Consider the following 20,427-nt stretch of genomic DNA (forward strand, 5'->3'; position numbering starts at 1 on the left):
GGCAGCGGCGGCGGCGACGGCGGCCAGGCGGCACAGCCAGGCAGCCAAGCAAGCCGAGCCGAGGCGGCGGCACGCGGTACGCTACGGTGCGGTCAGGATGCTGCGGGCACTCTGCCAGCCAGCCAGCAGCTGTTTTGCATCTCGAATGCAATGTCGCTATTGAAATGACGGCATCGAGCGCCGCCGCGGCACCGTGTTGCGTCGAGGAAAACCTTCAAAACGTGATGCACAGATGATGTGTCTTGCATGTCTGATGCATGGGTCTGTGCAGCGAGCGAGGGGAGAGAGCGAGCGTCAGACAGACAGGCAATGCCATATGCCACGCCATGCCCCACCCACCCACTACGAGACGCGGGCCAGCCAGGCAGCCAGCGTTCCCCCGCCCCTCCTGTTCCCCCCACTGCCCTGGCCAGCCAGCCAGGTTTGTATCTGTTAACGGCATGCCCCGTACCAGAACCAGAACCAGCACAAAACACGACACGTCTGGTATTGTGCTGCACAAGGTTTTCGCGCGGGGCAACTTCCGAGGCGGATGCACCGGTGGTATAAGACACTTTCCACCGCCCCCTCCCCCGCCATGTTGATTGTCGATGGGAAACCCGGGGTAAGCAGTAGGTAGGGGGCTGGCATTGTTGTCGTCGTCGTCGTTGCAGATGTGACGGTGGCCGACACGCGCGCGCCCGCCAGCTGGGTGGTTGGTTGCCCACGCGCCCACGCACGCACGCCGCACGCCGCCCACCCCCGAGGCAAGCAGGCCCGAAATAGGGCCACTCGCCCAACCTGGCCAAAACGGCCCCTTGCGCCGTGAGAACGCACGAATCGCGGCCGCCGCCTCCGCATGAATGAATGGGATGCCGCCGCCGCTGCCGTGCCGTGCCGGCTGGCCGGCCGAGAGCCCCGCACGACACAGTGCATGCTTTGCTTTACTTGCTTGCTGCGAGCCCACATGACTTGCCTGTGCTTGCTTGTCCTGCTTCAAGTAGTGCACTTGGGCACCTGTCCCACATGCACTCGCGAGGCCTAATGATAGCTTCGTCATCCGCCGCGTTTCAGCGTGTGATGTCCTGAAACGGGGGGCAGGCAGGGCGGCAGCACTGCAGCACTGTGCAAAAGGGGCCTAGAGCCTGGGCCTAACCAAGGCTGGGGTATCCAAATGCTGCTGCGGGCCTGGGTGAATGCATTCCAAAGAGTGTTTAGTATTCCAAGTGGCATGCCTAATACTTCTGGTCGGGTCCTCTTGGCAGAGTCGGACCTTCCGTCTACACCACGTCCGCGGCATGCAACGTATTATACATTCCAAAAGGATACTGTTGTAAATGCTTGTGCGGTCTCCCGATATCGTCACTATTGCGTACAGTTGTCGCCCCAACCGGAAGTCATGAGTCAGCGGTTAGACTGAACCGCTCCGCTCCGTCTCGGTAGGTGGGGACGTCTCAACCGGCGCACTTGACTCGTGTGCGTGAAACGGCGGGACAGAGTTGTACATGATGGCCTGGATGATGCCGCCGACAGCCGGGCCGAACCACCAGATCCAGTGGTCTGTGGCGTTGTCAGCCGTGCCACTTTATTCTGTCTTGCTCTGCTCCTCCTCTCGGACACAACTTACACGAAAAGTCGCCCTGCGCAATCGCGTACGCGAAGCAACGGCCAGGGTTCATCTGTGCGCCACCATAGCCGGGGATCATGCCGGAGCTTGCAAACGACACGAGGCCAAGTGACGCGCCGACGAGGAAGGGGCCAAACTTGGGGCCGGAGAGGACGGCCTGTCGAGGGTCAAGGCCGACGCCGTACGAGAGGAACAGGAGGGAGAAAGTGGACATGACCTCGTTGAGGTAGACGCGTCCAGCAGTCGTTGTGTGGTTGTCGAAGAAGCAGCCCCCGCCGCCGTGGTACGTCCTTGCCAGCTCCAGTCCCCACACACCGCGCAGGACACCGCCGGCGAGCGCGGCGCCAGCTATCTGGAAAATCATGTACAGGACGCCTTCGGGGCCAGTCAGCGTGATGCGCAAAGTCAAAGGGGTGCTGTGCTGTGCTCACCTCGCGACACGGGGCAGATGCCACACAGGATGGTGGAGAACGTGATGACCGGGTTGATGTGCCCGCCCGACGCTGGCGCCGTCGCAAAGATGAACAGGCTGATGAGGAAAATGTTGGACACGCCAATGTACACGCCGATAAACTTTGTCTGGTAGGCGCTGAGCGTGCCCGCGATCTGGCCGGCAACAAAGACGAGCATGAGGGACGCCATGCCTTCGACGACCTGCGATGTGGGTGTCAGTCGTGGCGTGCCACCTACGCTGCGGAGGGCTCTTCGTGTGACTCACAGCAGAGCGCCACACTTCATGCTGTCCCCACCCTCCGAGAAGGTACTCGCGGCAGCGGTACCACGGCCTTGGGTCGTGCTTTTCGTTGCGCGCGCCGGGCGCAAAGGAGCCCGGGAAGCACGCGATGACGGGGTGTGAGCCGGTCGCCGACTTGAGGGTGATCTGGACTGGCGCGCCGTGCGATGTGGATTCGCTGAGTTTCGACATGGCGAGAGTGAGTGCTGTTGCGAGGGAGTGGTGTCGATAACGAGATGAGTGTTGCTGCTGTCCCGTGGTCGCCGGCCTTATAGCTTGCCATTCTATGTTTTGGAGCTCCAGTAGTGACGTCAAGTTTTTGGCCCAGGCCCGCCCAGCGCGGGACCCCACACGGCCGCGGTGGGAGTGCTTATCAACTCATCCCAGGTTTTTGCGGGCGTTGACTCGTCCAAGCAAACACACCTGTAAGCCGCCAAGACTTGCAGAGGAGCGTGGCGAGCGTGACGAGGCAGGCGAGGTAGCATGCATCGGCTGTGGGAGTGGCAGCCCAGGTGATCGCCGCATCGCGGGCCCGGCCAAAGTGCCGGATCGCTGCCACTGGTCCTGGCTGTGAGCGATTTCCTCGCCACCTCGCGGCCATGAGGCCGACACAGCCGTCAGCACGGCTTGGCGCTCGGCACGGCACCTATGTAGCTGCTGGCCGTGGCCGAGTGCGACGACGGCGTGCGTCGGAGTCCGGAGGAGCCTGAGGACCCGAGCCACCGGCCCGAGTGCCGCACGGTCGCTCGGCTTCATAGCCAGGGAGTAGCATCCACACCACGCGAGCGAGCGAGGCCTGCCTACCCTGCAGAGCCGCGATAGGCGAGGCAGTGCCTCTGATCGCTTTGACCACCACTATCGCACCGTTGCTTTCGACGCTGGTGGAGGGGTGGAGGCCAGTGCCGCGAGGTGGGCGCTTGGCCGGCGGTGGCGGTTATGTGGGCGAGTGGAGCATTTACCTACAGTGAGGGCCACCGGCGTTAGTCGTCGGAAGGTGGCCTATACATTCGGTCACGCCGGTAGCCGCCCCGCCATGACCTCGAACGTTGCTTTTGACAGCCGACGCGTATCGCGAGCGCCGTCTACGTGCCATACACCAGCCTGCACAAGCGCGCATACACCTATCAGGTGATGCAGATGCAGACAGGCGCCTCCACAGGCCCCACGCACCTCGCCTAAATCTCGCGCGAGGCGAATAGGATGCATCCCGGACGTCAGCTATAAAGTCCAACCAGGGCACTGATAGCCGGGGTTGTTGTCATCGGCACACCGCAGCAGCAACACCACCAGCACAATGACCACATCCGAAGGCAAGGTCTACGACAAGACCCACGGTGCGTGCGTACTCCCTGTTACAGCGCTGACGGCTAGAGAACAACATCAACCGCGAGCCCCAGAAGGGCCGGTACGACGTCAAGACGATCCGCGAGAGTGGGTGATGCTTGGGACGCCGCGCTGATGCAAGTCATCGAGCAGTCACACTTTGTCAACGTCGCGTTTGTCGACCTCGACGGGAACCCTGTGAGCTGAGCGGGCGCCCCTCCCAACAAACAACCGGCCACACGTCTAACGCTTTTCCCCAGCAATGCATCCCCATGATCTCTGCCATCTTCGAGGACGCGAACGGCGACCTAACCGTCTACCTGCACGGGTACCACAAGGCGCGGCTCGTCAAGCTCCTGCCGCCCGAGAGCAGGGTGTGCATCACGGCGACGCTGCTCGACGGAATCGGCCTCGCGCTCTCCGCGTTCCACCACACGATGAACCACCGCTCGGCGGTGCTCCACGGCGTCGTGGAGGACTGGGACGAGACGACGCCCACCGCGGCCGAGGCGAAATGGGAGGCGGCGCGGCAGATCGTCAACGCCGTCGTGCCGGGCAGATGGGAGCACTGCCGCGAGCCGAACAAGGCCGAGATGACGACCACGGGGTTCTTGAAGATCCGCGTGTTGAGCGCTAGCGCCAAGGTGCGCTCTGGGCAGCCGGGCGAGGAGAGGAAGGATGTGGAGGATAAGGACCTCCTGGGGAAGACGTGGGCGGGCATCATCCCGAGTGAGTGGCGTGTGCAGGTGTCTGCAGGCTGATTGCGCCGCTGACACACCCAGCCCGCCTCGCGTACGGCACGCCCCAGCCGTCAGACTTCAACGTCGCGCCCGTGCCGGAGCACATTAGCGCGTACCTCGCCGACAGCAGCGTCGCGCCGGGCAACTAGAGGAGGGTGGGGCATGTACATAGGTATGGATTGGTGTTCGGCATACACGGCGTCCGACATACGAGGCGGGGACACGAGGACGGAAACTCCGCGCGCGCTTGTCGGCGTCGCGGTGTCGAGACCCGGCTTGTCGGCCTCCAAGAGAGCGGCGGTGATCGGTATTCACTGACCCCGGCCCCGCTGACTTTACTGACCACCTACGGACGGCGGTATGCGATGGGCTGATGCCGCTCCCGGCGTGGCCGTGAGGTGGCGCGTCTCGCCGACGACGGGCGACGATGTGTTCTGACGACCCGAGGCCGAGTCCGTGTCCCGCAAGGGTGGGCCACTAGCTCTGCTCGTCGGTGCTATCGTATGCTGGTGATGGGTTGTCAAAAGTTAGGGGTATGAGAAGAAAAACGGCCACGCGTCAGTACCACCCCCCCACCCCCGCCACACCGCTCACATCTTTCATCCTCATAACAACTCGCCGCCACACTCTAACTACAAGATCATTGCTATGCTACAGTCGCGTCTAGGTGTGCGCATACAGATAGGGTCGTGAGAATCTGCGCGCCCAGCGCGAGACTCGGGTAGTCTGCTTCGTGTTCACAACAGGGGTGGGGGAATAGGCATATTTAGGCGTGATCATGATATGGCCGACACAGTGTGGTGTGGTGGGAGGGGCACATGTGTGTCGGCGGGAGACGTCTGGAGCGGTTTGAGAGAGAGAGAGAGTAGAACTATCGCATCGTAGTGGACAGCTTGATAATATGTATTCTTTCTTGTTTTTGCGTGTTTCCGGGGGCCGAGTATTCGAGCGGCCGGCCGCAGTCGCTTCGCTTCACCGTGTTCAGGTCGACTCCTCGGAGTCTTCGGGGGTCAGGACCACCATGTCGACAGTGACCATGTTGAGGTTGTCTGCAGTAGAGTCAGCACGAGTGTGTGGCGACGACAACCAAGCGCCACTCACAGGCCACGTAGTCCTGGAGCCATTCCTTGTTCGGGTCGTCGAGGCCGATGTAGCGCCTGAATGAAACGTCAAGGTCGGTTCGGCTCCACCCGCCGCACACACGACATACCAAACCACTTGGAATGTAAGCGACTGTCTCCATGCAACGGCTGTGGGCTTACTCTGCTCAATGACGGTCCCGTTCGGCTGGTAAACTGTCAGGTGGGTGTGACACGTCCATGCTCACCAGGTGGAAGTCGTAGTACTGCCAAGGGTCAGCTTGCGTGTGCAGTTGGAGGGAACGAGGCCATGACCGCCACACTTGCCTTGAAGTCGCTGGGAGAGTTAGTGATCGCCCTGTGCAACGCTGTCAAACTCACTCAATAGGGCCTTGGCGCGACGGAGTGAACATGTGCAGCGTCGCTGCGCGGCGGCCCGGCTCGGGGAAGTACCACACTGCGAGCAGGGTCAATCTTATCGTGGTCACACACACGCGCATGGGCCAACTCACTTCCGTCTACCCAAATACACTCGGCGTGCATACACGAGTGTAGGTGATACTGGCTACGAGCGGCGTTAGCAGTCCATGGCGAGGGCCTTGCTGCCCACAAGTCCAACCCCCCACACCCTGCCCCCCGCCTCCAACCCAACCCTCGTCTCACTCACCGGAAGTAGACGTCCCACCTCTCCTCAAGGTCTCCAATAACCGACATCTGGTGGAGTCCAGTCAAGCGGTAGAGGGGAGTCAAGGAATCACTAGGCGCGTGAGCGTCAAAAGACAAGCCGAGTGGCCGGCGGAGCGGTGACGGAGCGGTGATTCGAAGAAGAAAGAGGGCGACGCGGCGGCGAGTGAGAGAACTTGCAACCCAAAGTCGGAGAGGGGCTGCACTCTATCGTCGTGTGTCGAGGGTTATATCTCGTTGCGGGGCGAACTGGCGAGGCGCACACGACGGAACGAGGCTAACACGGTCGAGAACATTGCAATGTGCGCGGGGCGAACACGACAAGCAAATGCGGAGCGCATGGCTCGGCTCGCTGCGAAGGCGTTGGGGGCGAGTGTCGAGCGGGATTCACAACACGACTCACTGGTGACCGGTCATGGCGGAGTGGGCCCTTGACGCCAGGCGGGGCACTGGGCGCGGGCCGTCAGGCGGAGCTAGAGGGGGAAGGGAGGGCCGGGGAGGGGGAGCACAGCCCCTCGTGTGGGGGGTCGGCAGCGCGGCGCAGTGCGAGTTGATTGCTTGCTTGCTGCTTTGAGATGCCTGGTCTTGCTTGCTTCACACGGGCGGCGGGCGCGGGGGTCAGGGGGCGAGATAGAGGAGTTATGGCGGCGAAGAGCCAAGAAGTGTGATGTGTGTGTGGTGTTTTGCTTGTTGGCGTCGTCACAGGCGTCGTTGCGACCGCCGTCTTGGTCGTCGTCGCTCGCTCGGTCGCCGTTGGTCGCCCCAGGGACGCTACGCCGCGGCGGGGTCTGGGACGTGTGTGTGTGTGTGTTCTTGTGGGTGGTTGTGGACTGTGAGTGCGAGTGTGAGTCAAGTTCTGGTGGCAATTGATGTGTGTGTGCCCCCCGCTCGCCCGCCAGTGCGCCAGACAGTGCCCAGTGTATCGTGACTATTCTAGCCGTCTTTAAGACCTACCTACAAGCGCTGTCGTCGTGAGAAGAGCTTGGTTTCGGGCGTGGTGGTGGTGTGCTTTGCGGCGGCTCGCGCCTGCCTGGGCCCGCAATTCTAGACGAGGAGAAGTGCAACAGAGAGATGGTGTTAGCGGTGCGCCTCGTCGATGATATTGCCTGTGCCCAGCGGCGCAGAGGGCCATTGTATTGTGTCGTCGTCGTCGCTGCTGCTGCTGCTGCTCCGTCCCGTTCTAGTGGCAAAAAGTCGGTATGGATGAAAGCGGTAAAGATCGACCTTGACAACACCTGTAGCACGCAACAGCAGCAGCAGCACGAGCAGGACAGCACCAGATTAAGCAGATTCGGCAGCAGCGGCAGCGGCAGCAGCACGAGGCATTGATGGCACTCGTCCTCGGCGTCTCGTTGGCACGGGGAATTCATCCGCCGTTGTCGTCGTCGTATCCGAGGTGAGGGGGGCGTCGGAGCCTGGCAACCGCGCGAGAAGGAGGTGAATCGTGTGATCGCGTGTGGACTTCGGCGTATGAGGGCAAAATGCGTCGCGCCGCGCCTCGCCTCGCCCCGCCCCCGCCACCCTCATCCCCTGGATCTGCGCCGCCTCGCTCGCTCGCACGCCTGCGCAGTGTAGCGCCAGAAGGCACAAACGCAGGCGCAATCGCCCGAGCGCCGATCGGGGCGTCGTTGAATGGCGCGAGAAGTCTTCTGCCGATCGGGCGCAGGCGCGGGGGCGCGGTTAGTGGCGAGATGAGACGCGTCGCGTGCGGTGTTGCGGTGGCGTGGCCTGGGCTAGGCTGTATTGAGCAGCAGCAGTAGCTGGCTGCTTCTGATGGTCAAAAGCATCAACATCAGCGTCGGAGAGTGCGCAGAAGCACATCATCTCAATGTGGGGTTCGGTGTTGACACGGCAGCGCAGAGGGAGGGCCGGGGGTGGGGGGGGGGGGGGGGGGAGGAGCCGGTGCCGGAGCCGGTCGGCCGTCAGCGGTCATACCTGTCGCTTGGTCGCGTCGCGCTGCGGGACTTCACGTCTTGACATTGGTTGTGCCCACTCACGCTGCCACTCACACCCTACCATGCCATACCTCGTAACCGTCGTGACTCGTACGGATTGCTCGGCGGCGGGTGTGTCCGGCACACCGTCGTGACATGTGACAGCGAGGGCTGCGACAGCACTGAGCGACTCGCTAGCAGCGGCTGAGACATGATGACCCTGCGTCACGGACGTCACAGCGGTGTCCGGAGATCGGCGCAGCTGCTATGCGTCAATGAAGCGCGTCAGAGACCGTCCGTCAGCGTCGAGATCCGTTCCCCGCCCATCAGTCAAGCCAGGCCAAGGCCCGCCGCGTCCCGTCGAGTCGGGTCGCCGCGTCGTCATGCCGTGCAGAACCGAACCACATACAATGAATCAAGTCTGTAGGTCGACCAGAGAGGCGAGGGCACGAGGCGGGCGGGCAGCATCGCAGCAGCCCGTGGCGAGCAAGCGAGCGCCATACTCTATACCCCTCCCTGTGGCCGACCGCAAACGAGCCGTACCCCGTCGCCCGGCGCGTGTGCACCATAGTGCCCGGGGCCGTGCTCGCCTTCTTGCTGTGTGCTCTGCGATACGCCCGGCTGTACAGTGTCTCGAGTACAGCGGGCACCTTGGCGAGCGGGCGATGGGAAGTGTGCGGTGCGGCTGGCTCGAAGAAGAGTCGCCAGTCGCCGTGTTGTTGACACGGAGGCATTTCCACGCGGTTTGGGCGTGACGTGACGTCGCGCCGCCGCCTCATGCCTCAAGCCACGGTGCGAAGACACACAACCGATGTTGACAACGACGACCGCCGCAATTCACTCTTCGCCTCTTGCCCATTGCCCACGCGTTATGCCTCGCCCCAGCGCGTGCTGCACTGCTGCTACTTAACCATGCCCCCGCGCAGACGGTACAGAACTTCAACGACGACGACAACGATGCCGTCGCCCGGCCTGGACGTGCGGTGCACAGTGAGTGTGGTGGTGTGGGTGGCGTCGCGACAAGTGTAGCTCACCCCCCGCACAGGGCCACAGCGCAAAGTGTAAACGCAACCAAGCCGGCCCGACGACCAAGAATGCGGGACGATACTTCTACACGTGCCCGCTAGCCAAGGACGACTCGGCGCGGTGCAAGTTTTTCAAGTGGGAGGACGAGGTGCGCCGGCCCGACGCGACGAGCGCGAGCGGCACGCCGACCGCCGGCGGCGGGAACACGCTCGGCGCGTCGCCTGCGCGGCTCGGGCTCGTCGGGCTGGGCCGCGGAGGCGGCGCCGGCGACAGCACGCCGCGCCAGCCGCCGCCGCGCCCCCTCAGCGCGTACTTCAAGCCCGCGGCGGACCCCCTCGAAGCCGAGGGCGGGATCGACTGGTCCGCCGTCGACGCGGACGGGCTCGAGGCCGCCGCGATCCGCAACACGCCCACGCCGCTCAAGGCTACGCCGGGCCAGCCCGTCCCTTCGTCGGCTGTGGGCAGCCCGACGCCCGCCGCGCTCGTGTCGGAGCGCCTGTTCGACGCGGCCGGCGCGCCGAAGCGGAAGCGCGAGAGTTTGGGCGGCGGTGGTGGCCGGTCGCCCAAACGCGCGGGCAGCGCCAACCCCTTCCTCGAGAGCGAGGTCGCGACGCCCGCCGACGCGATACGCACTATCCCTCCTGCGGCCGAGACGCCGCGCCGTCGCGCTGTCGGCGGAGGCGTGCCGGACAGGCCGTCGACGAGCGCCCCGACGCCCACTGGTGCTGCAGGCGAGCGCCCGCCACACCCCGCCCTCTCGGCCACGCTCGCGTCGCTCGACGGCCTCAGCGAGCACCTCGCCCGCCAGGACCGCCTCGTACGCGCCGCCGAGGCTATGAAGAAGAGCATGCGCGAGACGATCCGCTCCCTCCAGGCCCGCGTCAAGGAGCTCGAGGACGAGCTCGCTGCGGCGCGCAAGTAGATGATGACTGTGACGACGACGACGTGTGACGTGTGACGACGTGTCTCTGTACGCTCTTGTTGTGTGTATACTGTGTAAGTGACTGCATGCAGATATTACAATGCTACTAGGCCGGCCGGTCCACGCCGCCGCCTAGATCTCGCCGAGCCCCTTCCACTCGAGCACGGCGAGCCACTCGGCCACCTCGTCGACGCGCTGCGTAAGCGCCGCGCCCTGCTCTTTGACTGCGTCGGCCGACGCAGCGTACCCCTCGGGGTTGAGGAGGGCGAGTAAGTCGTCCTCGCTGGGCGCAGACGACAGGTCCGAGTCCGACTCGTTGCCGTCGTCGTCGCCATCTTCGCGCTTGACCCCGTTGGGCGTCTTGTGCGGGATGACCACGCCCAGCAGCGAGCCCTTGCGCGAGCCACCGCCGGGGCGCGACGGCGTCGCGGTCGCCGATGCCACGTCGGCCGACTTCTTCTTCTTCGGCGTCTTGGCCTTGGGCGCGGCCGGTGCCATCGTCGCGACGTGTCGCCTGAAGCGCCACGCAAGCCACTTGGACAGCTGGCGCACAGTCTCAGACTTGCCGAAATGTGTCCACCGCTCCACCATGGGCGGGAGCTCGTCGGTGGCAGCAGCAGCAGCAGCAGCAGAACCGTTGGCCGCTGCCGTTTCCGACTGCTCCACGCCACGTCCCCATACCAGCAAGCCCGAGGCCCAACCGGTCGGCGCGCGCCGGTCGTTCTCCTCGAGCACGCGCGGCGTCATAAAGTAGTACACGCGGCCGTCGAGGTCTGTCCCGATGGGCTCGAAGCGCATGTTCTTGCGCGCGAGCACTGCGCGGAGGTTGACGTTGAGCAGCTGATTGCGCATGTTGTGGTCGTGCTGTGCCGTGTCCGACTGTGCGGGTTAGAACCGCCTTCCGCATCAAACCCACCTTTGCCCGCACCACCTTGGTCTGCGCCGCGCTCTTGGCCAGCACGCGCTCCTGCCCGAGCTTTTTCTTCTCGCCGTCCCAGCGCGTCTTCTCCTCCTTGAGCTGCTTGAAGTTGCGCTGGCGCGCCTCAAAGTCGTAGACGCCCGGGTCCATTTCTGCACGGATACGCGGCGAGTGGATGGCCGAATTGATGAGCGCGATGATCATCCGGACCACCTCGCTCGCCTGCGGCACACGGCTTGCCGCTGTGCGGCGGGACGGCGCAGCGTCCGTCCAGCCGGGCACGGCCTCGTCGTCGCCGAGGTCGAGGAGCGCGCGCATCGCGCGGTCGTTGCGCTCCTGCGCTGTTTCTGGCGCCGGGGGCAGCTCGAGCGCGAGCACGTCGGTGAGCGTGTTGAAGATGGACGCAAAGCGCGCCAGGTCGGCATAGTACCGCAGCTCCTCGCGGCTGTTCTGTACCAGGTCGGCCGTGTCCTCGTCCCATGTCGCTTCGCGCTCCTCCCTGATCAGGTCGAGCATCGCGCCCGCGAGCAACCGCACGCTCGCCTCGCTCAGCGGCCGGTCAAAGTCGTCCAGCGGGCCGAGGTTGCGGTCTGGGATGCCGAGCAGCCCACGGAAGCGGAAGACAAACTCGCGGAGCTGGCGTCAGCGCTGTTCGTCGCACCAGTGACTCACATACATGCGCTGCTCGGCCTCTTCTTGGCTCAAGCGCGTGTCGACCTTTTCAAACGCGGGCGGGTCGACAGGCTTCTCAACCACAGGTTTGGGTGCAGGCGGTTTCTTCTCCTTCGGCTTGGCCTCCTTCTTCACCTCTGCCGCCGCCTTGCCCTTCGCATCCTTGCCCTTGGCCGCGGCAACCTTGCCCTTCTTCGTGCTGTCCTTGCCCTTCACCTCCTTGCCCTTGCCCTTTGGCGTGCTCGTGCTCTTTGCGTCCTTGGCTCCCGAGGGGCGCGCCTTCTTGGCCTTTGGCTTCGCCTTCGGCAGCTGCTGCTGCCCGTCGACATCACTCAGCTCGCTCAGCTCGCCCGACAGATCGACAACGACACTCGTGCGCGCCTTGCCCTGCGGTTTGGGCCCCTCGGCGTCCGTCTTGCTGACGAGGTCCAGCGCCGAGACGCCAGCCTTGGCCGCAAGCTTGACAATGTCGCCGAGCGGCTCGAGCCCCTTCTTCTTTCGGCCTTGTTGTTGTCAGCAGCCAGACCCACAAAATAAAATCCGCACTCACACGTCGCGTTCTGGCACTCCTCCAGGCAGCACGGGCACGCAAACACGTATTCCTTGGTCGTGTCGTGCACTGCGCCGTCGTCGGGCCCGGGCTTGCGGCTCCGGATCGCGTCCGGGTCGAGCCCGTATCGTTTCTTCAGGTCGCGCAAGCACCACGCGAGGTTGCACGCGCGTGCTGGCGTCGCCTTGGTGTACTTGCGCAACCTTGTGCAGCGGAGGACATCTGCGGGGGTGTCAGCTCGGCCCAGCCTGTCGCTATCTCCGGCGCGGGGGAGTCACCCGGCTCCTCGCTCGGCCTCTGCGTCGAGCCGCACCACGCGCGCAGCAGCATGCGTGCGAGCTGCAACCGTACGCCGTCTCCACCACCACCACTCACCCTCGGGTTCACACTTGGTACGGCACCTGGTCCAGTCAGCCCCGCTCGCTCAACCCGCCTTCCTCGCGCGCAACCCACTGATGGCAATATGTGCCACGCTCATGCGGCGTCGTCTGGCCGCCGTTCTCAGTGGCCGGCTTGGCCTTCTTGCTCGGTGTGGCCGCGGCACCGTCCGCGCCCGACGACGAAGCCTTGCGCTTCACTGGCGGCGGGGGCGAGAGCGAGGGCGACGACGACGGCGCCTGCGACGTCGGCGCCGTTGCCGTCTCGTTGCCTGTCAAGGCTGCCATCGTGTCACTTGCTATGCTGGGCCGCGACGTTGATCCCGTTGGCGAGGACGCGGACATGGATTGACAGTCGAGACTGTAACGAAAGTGGGTGGATGTGAGGAAGGAACGAAGTTGTGTTGTGGAGCTCGACCTGACTGCTGCTGGGCGCGACGCGTCGAGCAAGCGAGTGACGGGAGATTTTGAATGTTGTCGAGCTCGATCGAGTGTGGCAGCAGCGGGGCCAGCCAGGGTCACCCCCCCGTGTTTAGGCTCGCTGGGACCTGGGGCCGACTTAACCACAAGCACAATGGACTTGTCAAATGCATACAACACAGGTCTAGCTTCTCCGTCTACTCAGTTGGCACGCTTCAGCCAGTTGTTCATCATGCTGCCGGCGCCCGCAGTCGCAGCCGCCTTGGGCCCCGCTTGGCGACGCCGCTTCGAACCGTCGGGCCGGTGATCCGTGCCACTGCTCGAAGGCCGCTTCGGCTGGGGTGACATACTGCCGGCGCCCAGTGCGTCCCGGTTAAGGCACATGTCGATGTGTTGATTGAGCTCCGAGTTGGACGTCCCGGGGCCCAACGCCTTGGAGCAGAGTGGACACACAGGCCCAAGGATGTGTTCGGGGTCCTTATCTGGCACGGGGCTCGATCCCGGGGTTGCTAGGTCGTCGTCGCCACCATCGGGCTCGTCTAAGGGGCGCTTGAAGTCATCCCCGAGCAGGTTCTGCTCCTCATCCTCCTCATCCTCGTCTAACAGGGATAAGTCTATCGTTTCAGATGCAGCACGGCGCGACGACTGCGGCTCGTCGGCGGTGGCTTTCGACGTAAAGAACTGCCAGGTCAGCCCGTCCCTCGGTGGATGACCTACCGTCTTGATGCCCTTATCGGGGATGGTAAGATCCTTGAGGTTGGACAGCCGGATACCGAGGAGCCTGATACGAACAGGCAGCTCCTTGCGCATGAGGTCAAGGGCGATAGGAAGGATCTCGTCCTTGGTGTTGATGTACTTCTTGACCGACAGCGCACGAGTCTTGTCTGGGCTGTTAGTGGGTCATCAAGGCCATTCGGACCCACTCTCATACGTGTGGAGCTTGTACTTCACAGTGACAGTCTTGCCCGAGTACTGTAGCGTGGTGAGATCCTTTTCGAGCTCTTCAGCGATGCTTTCGAGCTCGGCGAGGATCTCTGCGTCGTCCGTCTTGTCGCGGAACGTGCTGGGTTGTCAGCCGGAACCTACGACGCGTGCTCACCGCTCCACACCAACGCTCTTGCGCTCCTCACGCTTGTACGGCTCGACGACGTTGGACGCAATGCCGAGGTACGCCTTGCACAGGCCGCGGAAGCCGAACCAGTGGTCCATGGCGAGAAGTTCTGCCCTCTGCTCGTAGATCTGGCCACACGTCTCCACACCTAGACCCTCAAGACACCGTTCAGTGACTCGGCCAAAGCCCGGGATCTTGCTGTGACTGTAAGCTACGACAACGAGAGAGCTTTAGCTTACCGGACTGGGAGGTCGCGCATGAACGCCGTCACAGTGGCCCGGTCAAACGGGAGCTCGTACGCTCCGTTCGGCTTGTTCTTATCCGAGCAGATCTGGCGTCAGACAACCCACAACAGCGTCCTCACCTTCGCGAGCATGCGATTTGGCGCAATGCCCGCCGAGATAGTGAGGTCAGTGCTCGCCTCGACCTCGGTGCGGAGCTGCGCGACGACGTCCCACGCGCTCATGGAGTGTTCATTCATGTACGGCGTGATGCTGCCGTCAGCGGGTTCACCACGAAGCATCCACCCACTTGAGATACCCCTCATCCAGGCCAGCCATCATCAGGCTCGGGTCGTACCGCTTGAGCACGTCGCGCACCTTTGTCGACGCGGCAGTGTACAGGTCGAAGTGGAGCTCGGTGAAGATGATGTGCGGGCAGAGCTTCTTGGCGATGAAGCCCGCCATGCCGGACCGGCAGCCCAACTTGCGCGCTTCGTACGACGCGGTGCAGAGCACGCCGTAGCCCACGCCGAAGGCCTTGCCCTTGAGAGAGGGGTCGCGCTGTACTTCGACCGCGGCGTACTGCATGTCAGAGCTGGTTTGATCCCTGCAGTCGTGGCAACTCACAAAGGCGTCCATGTCGACATGGACAATCGTTTGAGAGAGATCCCGTGTCGCCTCGACCTCGAGGAGCTGACGAGGTGAGCTCGATGTTGGCGCACAAGCTAGCTCACTCACGATCTTATCCGCCTCGGTCGTCAGGCGCTCCAGCTGAGCCTCCTTGACGAGCTCATCTCTCTGCAAGTCAGCGGTGAATCAAGGACTATAACACCGCACCTTGGCCTTGAACCACTCAATCTTCTCGGTCAACTCCTTGTCCTTGAGCACCTGGCGGTTGTAGAACCTGGCGCGGGTCAGTGTTGCCCAGGTGTTGTAGACCCACTTGGAGCCCTTGGACGCGTCGGCGATGATGCGGTTGATCTCTGCGCGTTAGAGAGGAAGAAAGTTGACCAACGCACCGGTCTGGTCGCGCGCAAGGCCTGGGGTGTTAGGTGGGGTTTGGCACATCAGCGCCCAGCCACCTACCTGCCTTGCCCACACTTGGACCTGCTAGCGACCGCTCAAAGCTCTTCTGCCTCTTCTCTGCTGCTGCACGCGCATCGTCTGTCGTGTCTTCTACCTTGGGCCTGGTGTCCATGTTGCCCAAGGCGGCATTGAGCGTTGAAGGAGAAGTGTTTTTGTTATTGTTGTTTTTGTATCGTTGTTTTCAATCTCTCACATAGTCCAGTCACCCATCCTGTATCCTTCGTCATTACCCGTCGGCCATCAGGCACAAACTTTCCCACGGTGACCTTCAGCTTACAACACCAACCACCTCGTTATCAGTCAACCGAACAACGTTCGACATCGGGGTTCATCACGCATCGCGACTTGTCCGAGACATCATCACGCTGATAGCCTCCTCCTACCCCCTGCCCCTTCTCGCACTATATCCATTCCAATCTGGTGCATGACCGGAGATGTGTGGGCGGTTTGCTAAAAAAAACCTATTTGGTCTCTATCTACTCGCATCTTTCCGGCTTTTTTCCTTACAGGCCGAGCTCGTCGGCGTAGGGGAGGACGTGGGTGTTGCCGGCAGCGACAACTGTTGGCTTGGCCGAGAACAGGGCCTGGGCGGCCTTGGAGACAGCCGAGGAGGAAACACCGTCAAGAGCGCTGAACGAGGCGTTGGAGGCGGGGATCGAGCCGGCGAAGAGGGCGGGGGTGGCGGCGGCAACAAGCGAGCCAGTGGTCTCGAGGGCGGTGGCCTGGGTGAACTTGGCCTTGGCAACGGCGCTCTTGAGCTGCTCCTCCTTGACACCCGAGGCAGCGGCCTTGATGGCGGCGGCAACGTCGGTAGCAACGGCGCGGACGGCCTCGTTGGTAGGGGCCTGGACGACGACGCTGAGGAGCGAGGCGTCAGAGTAGGGGGTGAGGACGGCACGGGCCGAAGCACCGGGGGTCTTCGAGGCAGCGAGGGAGAGGAGGGTCTGACCGGGAGCCCACTTGAGGGCCGACTCGCCGCCGAGGACGTTGGCGAGGACCTGGAGCTCGGGGGTGGCAGCGCCAGCCTGGCCGTAAGCGATCACGAGGGTGGGCTGGGCGGCGGGGTTGGCGTGGGTGTCGAGGGGGAGACGGGCCTCACCACCGTAGTAGGTCGAGGCAGTGGTGGAGAGCGACGAGGCAGCCGAGGGCGAGCCGGCGCCAAAGGCCGACTCGACAGCGGCAGCAAGGGCCTCGGTCGAGATACCCTGGCCGAGGACGGCAATGTTCGACTTGGCGAACGCGGCCTGGGCGTACGACTTGACGGCGTCAAGCGAGACGGGGGTGTGCTCGGCAGCGAAGAGCGAGTTGCCGAGACCGCGGCGGAAGGCAACGGCGTGGGCAGCGTCGAGGGCAGCGGTCACGGGGTCGGCGGCAGCGGCAAGAGCGTCACCCTGGACGGTGGGGAGGACGAGCTCCGAGTACTCGTGGGCGAGGAACTGGGTCGAGGAGAGGACCGAGGCAAGGAGGGAAAGGAAGTGGGCCCTGTGAGAGGTGTGAGCGTTGGCCGTGGTTTGTGGTTGGTTGTTGTCCAACTTACTCGTCGCCACGAAGGAACTCGGCGGTGAGGAAGAGGTGCTCGCGCGAGAGACCGGCCGAGAGGAGACCACCGTAGAGCTCAGTCTCGCGGGCAGTGCGGAGGGCCGAGCCGGAGGCAGTCGACTGGGAGGGTCAGTGATGTGAGCCAAGGTATAGGGGATGTGGCAGGTGTCGGTATGAGTTGCGACGGCGACAGCGACAACGCCTTAGGCTGTGGATGTCGCGGAGCTTGCGGGGCATGCGCCTGCCCCGGTGCACAAGGCATTGGGCGAGGCGAGCCCATGCCGCGCGCCTCCCGCCGTGTCCATCCATCACAGGTGCGATCTCGCATCACACCATCATCCGAGCTGCTCCGCTCCGAACCTGCGCGGCACGGCGCGCGCAACCCAACCTCGCCAACACATGGCACACGCCGCAGCACAACGCACCTTGAAGGCAAAGTTCTTGAGGACGTGGGCGACACCGGGGGTGGTCTCGTAGCGGGCACCGGCCTTGACAGCGACCGTGACGGTGGTGGTGCCGGAGCGCGAGCCGTTTTCGATGCCGGCGACCTTGACGCCCGAGGCCTCTGCGACCGAGGCGGCGGCGGTAGCGTACGACCGACGGAGGGCCGGGGCGGCGCGGGGGAGGCGGAGGAGAGACATGGGGGGGAGGAGTGGGGAGGGGACCGGGAAGTTGGAGAGGAGGAGATGGAGACGAGGTGTGGTGTGGTGACGAGCCTGCGAGCGAGTGAGCCAGAGCGAGCAGCGAGCCAGCGAACGAGGCAGCGTCGTTCACGGGTGCAGTCGGAAACACAGCCAATCGACGGCACGGTGGACCTCAGCGCCAGGCAGGCAGGCAGCGCAGCGACGACTGCCTGGGCAGCGACGCGGGGTCAAATTCCATCCGCCAGGCGGGGCAGACGCAGCATCCGAACGGCATTAAAAGGTCATTACGCCGCTGTTGTGGCACTGATGGGGGAGGCATGACGTGGGGACCCCATATGACGACGACAATGGATGCTTGCATGTATTTAAGCTGTTATGACTTGCTCCACTGCCCATGTCTCGTGTATGACAGCTACAGTACCCCACTGCACCTCCCCTCTACTGCCCCTCCCCCTCTGCCTCCCCCTCGGCTGCCTTCCGCACCCACCAGAAGCCCCACGGCACAAACACGCCGGCGCCACTGAACCCCCCAGCAGACCCGCGCGCCTGGCCAGCAAGCTCGCGGCGCACCTCGGCCTCGAGCAGGTCGTAAGCGGGGGAGGAGAGGACGCCCTCATCGATAACACTCAGGCGTGCGGCATCGACCAGCGCGCGTGTGCTCTCTGTCTCGTGCTGCGCGACGTCTGCCGTTGCCGTCAGTCATGTCATGCCCACCCTCACCCCACACGCACCAGTTCGCTCGCGCGGACACACGGGCCGGTAGTGGAAGTATGCGTCGATCGGGGCCGTGAACCCCGCTGTGGCCAGCAGTGCCTCCATGCGGTCAAAGACGTCGAGCCTGGACGGGGTCAGGAGCCGACCGACAGCGACTGACACTCACTGAATGCCTTTGCGGCTGAGCGCGTCGCAGAAAACTGCCTTCCACTGAGCGGCGGCGTGAGCAGGGCGAGCAACGCGGGCTGGCTGCCACCTACCCGCGTGAGGCCCGGTAGCAACCCGTCTGGCGAGTGACATTCCCAGACGCTATAGCACTCAAAGTTGGTCTCGTGGATTAGGACGATTCCACCGCGCCGGAGGACGCGGTGCGCGTGCGCCAGCATAGCAGCGTAGTCGGGAATCTTGCGTCAGACGCTGGCCCAACCGCCACCTACCGCGTAGATGAGCTGCCGGATGTGCACGACGTCGAATGACTCGGCCGGGAAGACGTCGAGGCCCGCCGGCGCGTCGAGCAGCATGAAGGTCACGTTGGGGCGGTTCGAGCTGCCGCTGTGAGCTAGCTTGTCTCAGCGGCACGACAAGACCCGGCCCACCTGTGCTGGAGGGGCAGCAGGTCGACACCGACGCAGTCCGCGTGCGGGAAGCGTGCCGCCATCTCGTGTAGCCTGGGTCAGTTGTGCTGTCCTCGCGAGGAAGACGCCTCACCACATGCCCTGCCGTCAGCGCGGCCTGCATCGCACCCGCACTCACCGTGCCGCACCCCACGTCCAGCACGCGGCGTACCCGGCCCGGGGACGATAGCACCGCATCCACTGGCCCGCGGTACAGGTCGGGCAGCGAGCCGAGGAGGTAGTGCTGCCTGTCGAGCCGCTGCTGTCAGCCATCGCCCCGACAGGACATTACTCACAACCACCTCGGCCTGGTCCACGGGGAACTGGTACGCGCGCGACATGCTGCTGCTGGCTGTCAGCGACTCTGCGGGGTACTCACTACGTCCGCCCGCGCCAGATGTAGTACGAGTTGGGGCTGGCGCTTGTGTTCGCCGCACCCGTGCTCGCCGGTCTCGAACCACCAGCCTCGGAGGAGCTGCCGTCGCGCGCAGTCCTGCCTCGCTGGCGACCTGGCATCTTGCTGCTGCTGCTGTTGTGGTGGGGGAGGCGACGACGACGCGGCGGGGACAAACATGCGATGCTGGAGCCGGCCATCATCATCAACTTATACCTCGCCTCGTGGCCGCCAGTCACTGCCATGCCGGCACTCGCTTCCCCCGTCCACTCTGCCTCGCTGCATGCCTCGTGTGCACACAGATCAGACGGCGATCGAGCATGAGGTTTGCCTCGTGTGTGTGGTCTGCCGGCGGCCGGCAACTACGCCTCGTCTCGGGGCGAGGGGCTAGCTCGTGGTCGGCGCCGCCTTGTGCCCGCCGCTACCGCCGCTGCTGCCGGCGGCGAGACGCACCCAGCCGCGTCGCTCGTGCAGGCCCGCTGTCCCGCTTTCCCTCACAAGCGAAGCGCCCGACCTCACCTTGCCAAACTGCCACACAGCGACAGATGAGATATGTCGATCGCGCGATCGTCGCCGCGTTGTGATCGTGGTGTGGAGAGAGAGACGATTGCAGAGAGACGAGGCAAGGGCCGGGTTGGTTGACAAGAGCTGCACGCGGCCGCCGAGACGTGATGCTTGGACCGACCATGATACTCTGAGGGGACGGAATGATCTTGATACTCTGATGGGTGACCCCCTCTCTGCTGCGATCAGCGGTGGGGCTGCTGTCTGTTAGATAGGTGTCAGGCTGTCAGCTCGGTCAGCAATTTGTTCCCCGCCACGAGGCGGCCATCGTCTTGTTGCGTGGACGCTGCACGCGTTGGGCGGGGCTGTGGCTATCCGCAGAGATATGCGTCCCATGTAGAAAAAGACGATGCACGACACGACGACTGCCACAAGTGCCGCTCGTACCGTGCGCAGCAGGCATGCAGGCAGCATGTCCCAGCATGAAACATGGTCGCCCAGGGTGAGTGTGCAAACCGGTGCAGGGGCCCGCGGGGTGGGTGCAACGGCGCGAGGGCGATGCCCCTAGCAGGTAGCTCTACGCGTCGACGAGTCGCTGAGGTGGATGTGATCGTC

General features: G+C 63.9%; 7 protein-coding genes across 7 annotated transcripts; 2 read left to right on the forward strand and 5 right to left on the reverse strand.

The window, feature by feature from the left end:
* Nucleotides 1-1,273: 1,273 nt before the first annotated feature.
* On the reverse strand, nucleotides 1,274-2,564 carry TIP4-1 (putative aquaporin TIP4-1). Its single transcript, XM_062771195.1, has 4 exons — nucleotides 2,325-2,564; nucleotides 2,038-2,260; nucleotides 1,607-1,981; nucleotides 1,274-1,539 (listed from the first exon to the last, which is right to left on the reverse strand). The coding sequence occupies exons 1-4, from the start codon at nucleotides 2,529-2,531 to the stop codon at nucleotides 1,391-1,393; spliced, it is 954 nt and encodes a 317-aa protein (XP_062627179.1). The 5' UTR covers nucleotides 2,532-2,564; the 3' UTR covers nucleotides 1,274-1,390.
* An 854-nt stretch (nucleotides 2,565-3,418) lies between these two features.
* On the forward strand, nucleotides 3,419-4,573 carry LOC62_03G004680 (uncharacterized protein). The gene is made up of 5 exons (XM_062771196.1): nucleotides 3,419-3,673; nucleotides 3,711-3,770; nucleotides 3,805-3,860; nucleotides 3,923-4,391; nucleotides 4,445-4,573. Exons 1-5 carry the CDS (start codon nucleotides 3,634-3,636, stop codon nucleotides 4,549-4,551), a joined length of 732 nt encoding a protein of 243 aa, XP_062627180.1. The 5' UTR covers nucleotides 3,419-3,633; the 3' UTR covers nucleotides 4,552-4,573.
* An 810-nt stretch (nucleotides 4,574-5,383) lies between these two features.
* On the reverse strand, nucleotides 5,384-6,582 carry LOC62_03G004681 (uncharacterized protein; the record flags this gene model as incomplete). Its single annotated transcript, XM_062771197.1, has 10 exons — nucleotides 5,384-5,451; nucleotides 5,504-5,559; nucleotides 5,613-5,619; nucleotides 5,665-5,689; nucleotides 5,730-5,747; nucleotides 5,803-5,818; nucleotides 5,863-5,938; nucleotides 5,994-6,046; nucleotides 6,149-6,238; nucleotides 6,569-6,582. The coding sequence occupies 10 exons, from the start codon at nucleotides 6,580-6,582 to the stop codon at nucleotides 5,384-5,386; spliced, it is 423 nt and encodes a 140-aa protein (XP_062627181.1).
* A 2,373-nt stretch (nucleotides 6,583-8,955) lies between these two features.
* Nucleotides 8,956-10,047, forward strand: LOC62_03G004682 (uncharacterized protein; the record flags this gene model as incomplete). Its single annotated transcript, XM_062771198.1, has 2 exons — nucleotides 8,956-9,089; nucleotides 9,145-10,047. Exons 1-2 carry the CDS (start codon nucleotides 9,012-9,014, stop codon nucleotides 10,045-10,047), a joined length of 981 nt encoding a protein of 326 aa, XP_062627182.1. The 5' UTR covers nucleotides 8,956-9,011.
* Nucleotides 10,048-10,179: 132 nt separating this feature from the next.
* Nucleotides 10,180-15,515, reverse strand: POLK (DNA polymerase kappa; the record flags this gene model as incomplete). The annotated part of the gene is made up of 19 exons (XM_062771199.1): nucleotides 10,180-10,926; nucleotides 10,976-11,602; nucleotides 11,639-12,141; nucleotides 12,189-12,410; nucleotides 12,564-12,589; nucleotides 12,642-12,846; nucleotides 13,336-13,666; nucleotides 13,703-13,869; nucleotides 13,909-14,048; nucleotides 14,085-14,294; nucleotides 14,336-14,427; nucleotides 14,461-14,590; nucleotides 14,628-14,899; nucleotides 14,945-15,010; nucleotides 15,056-15,115; nucleotides 15,155-15,221; nucleotides 15,261-15,300; nucleotides 15,337-15,357; nucleotides 15,404-15,515. 19 exons carry the CDS (start codon nucleotides 15,513-15,515, stop codon nucleotides 10,180-10,182), a joined length of 4,038 nt encoding a protein of 1,345 aa, XP_062627183.1.
* A 243-nt stretch (nucleotides 15,516-15,758) lies between these two features.
* On the reverse strand, nucleotides 15,759-17,632 carry qcr-2 (Cytochrome b-c1 complex subunit 2, mitochondrial). The gene is made up of 3 exons (XM_062771200.1): nucleotides 17,368-17,632; nucleotides 16,941-17,062; nucleotides 15,759-16,885 (listed from the first exon to the last, which is right to left on the reverse strand). Exons 1-3 carry the CDS (start codon nucleotides 17,581-17,583, stop codon nucleotides 15,907-15,909), a joined length of 1,317 nt encoding a protein of 438 aa, XP_062627184.1. The 5' UTR covers nucleotides 17,584-17,632; the 3' UTR covers nucleotides 15,759-15,906.
* A 392-nt stretch (nucleotides 17,633-18,024) lies between these two features.
* LAE1 (Secondary metabolism regulator LAE1) lies at nucleotides 18,025-19,255 on the reverse strand (the record flags this gene model as incomplete). The annotated part of the gene is made up of 9 exons (XM_062771201.1): nucleotides 18,025-18,269; nucleotides 18,318-18,424; nucleotides 18,467-18,510; nucleotides 18,561-18,704; nucleotides 18,738-18,846; nucleotides 18,897-18,968; nucleotides 19,009-19,016; nucleotides 19,054-19,173; nucleotides 19,211-19,255. 9 exons carry the CDS (start codon nucleotides 19,253-19,255, stop codon nucleotides 18,025-18,027), a joined length of 894 nt encoding a protein of 297 aa, XP_062627185.1.
* Between the last annotated feature and the right edge of the window lie 1,172 nt (nucleotides 19,256-20,427).

This window comes from Vanrija pseudolonga, chromosome 3 (assembly GCF_020906515.1).
Source record: "Vanrija pseudolonga chromosome 3, complete sequence".
Taxonomy (NCBI): Eukaryota; Fungi; Basidiomycota; class Tremellomycetes; order Trichosporonales; family Trichosporonaceae; genus Vanrija; species Vanrija pseudolonga.

What these genes read in the sequence shown, in the direction of transcription:
- LOC62_03G004680 (XM_062771196.1), top strand. Translation starts at nt 3,634, where the DNA reads ATGACCACATCCGAAGGCAAGGTCTACGACAAGACCCACG. An exon ending in GGTCTACGACAAGACCCACG is followed by an intron (nt 3,674 to 3,710) that starts GTGCGTGCGTAC and finishes GCTGACGGCTAG; the next exon opens with AGAACAACATCAACCGCGAG. An exon ending in TCGACCTCGACGGGAACCCT is followed by an intron (nt 3,861 to 3,922) that starts GTGAGCTGAGCG and finishes GCTTTTCCCCAG; the next exon opens with CAATGCATCCCCATGATCTC.
- qcr-2 (XM_062771200.1), bottom strand. Translation starts at nt 17,583, where the DNA reads ATGTCTCTCCTCCGCCTCCCCCGCGCCGCCCCGGCCCTCCGTCGGTCG. An exon ending in TCAAGAACTTTGCCTTCAAG is followed by an intron (nt 17,063 to 17,367) that starts GTGCGTTGTGCT and finishes TGACCCTCCCAG; the next exon opens with TCGACTGCCTCCGGCTCGGC. An exon ending in GAGTTCCTTCGTGGCGACGA is followed by an intron (nt 16,886 to 16,940) that starts GTAAGTTGGACA and finishes CACCTCTCACAG; the next exon opens with GGCCCACTTCCTTTCCCTCC.
- TIP4-1 (XM_062771195.1), bottom strand. Translation starts at nt 2,531, where the DNA reads ATGTCGAAACTCAGCGAATCCACATCGCACGGCGCGCCAGTCCAGATC. An exon ending in CATCTGCCCCGTGTCGCGAG is followed by an intron (nt 1,982 to 2,037) that starts GTGAGCACAGCA and finishes CTGGCCCCGAAG; the next exon opens with GCGTCCTGTACATGATTTTC. An exon ending in TGCGCAGGGCGACTTTTCGT is followed by an intron (nt 1,540 to 1,606) that starts GTAAGTTGTGTC and finishes ACAACGCCACAG; the next exon opens with ACCACTGGATCTGGTGGTTC.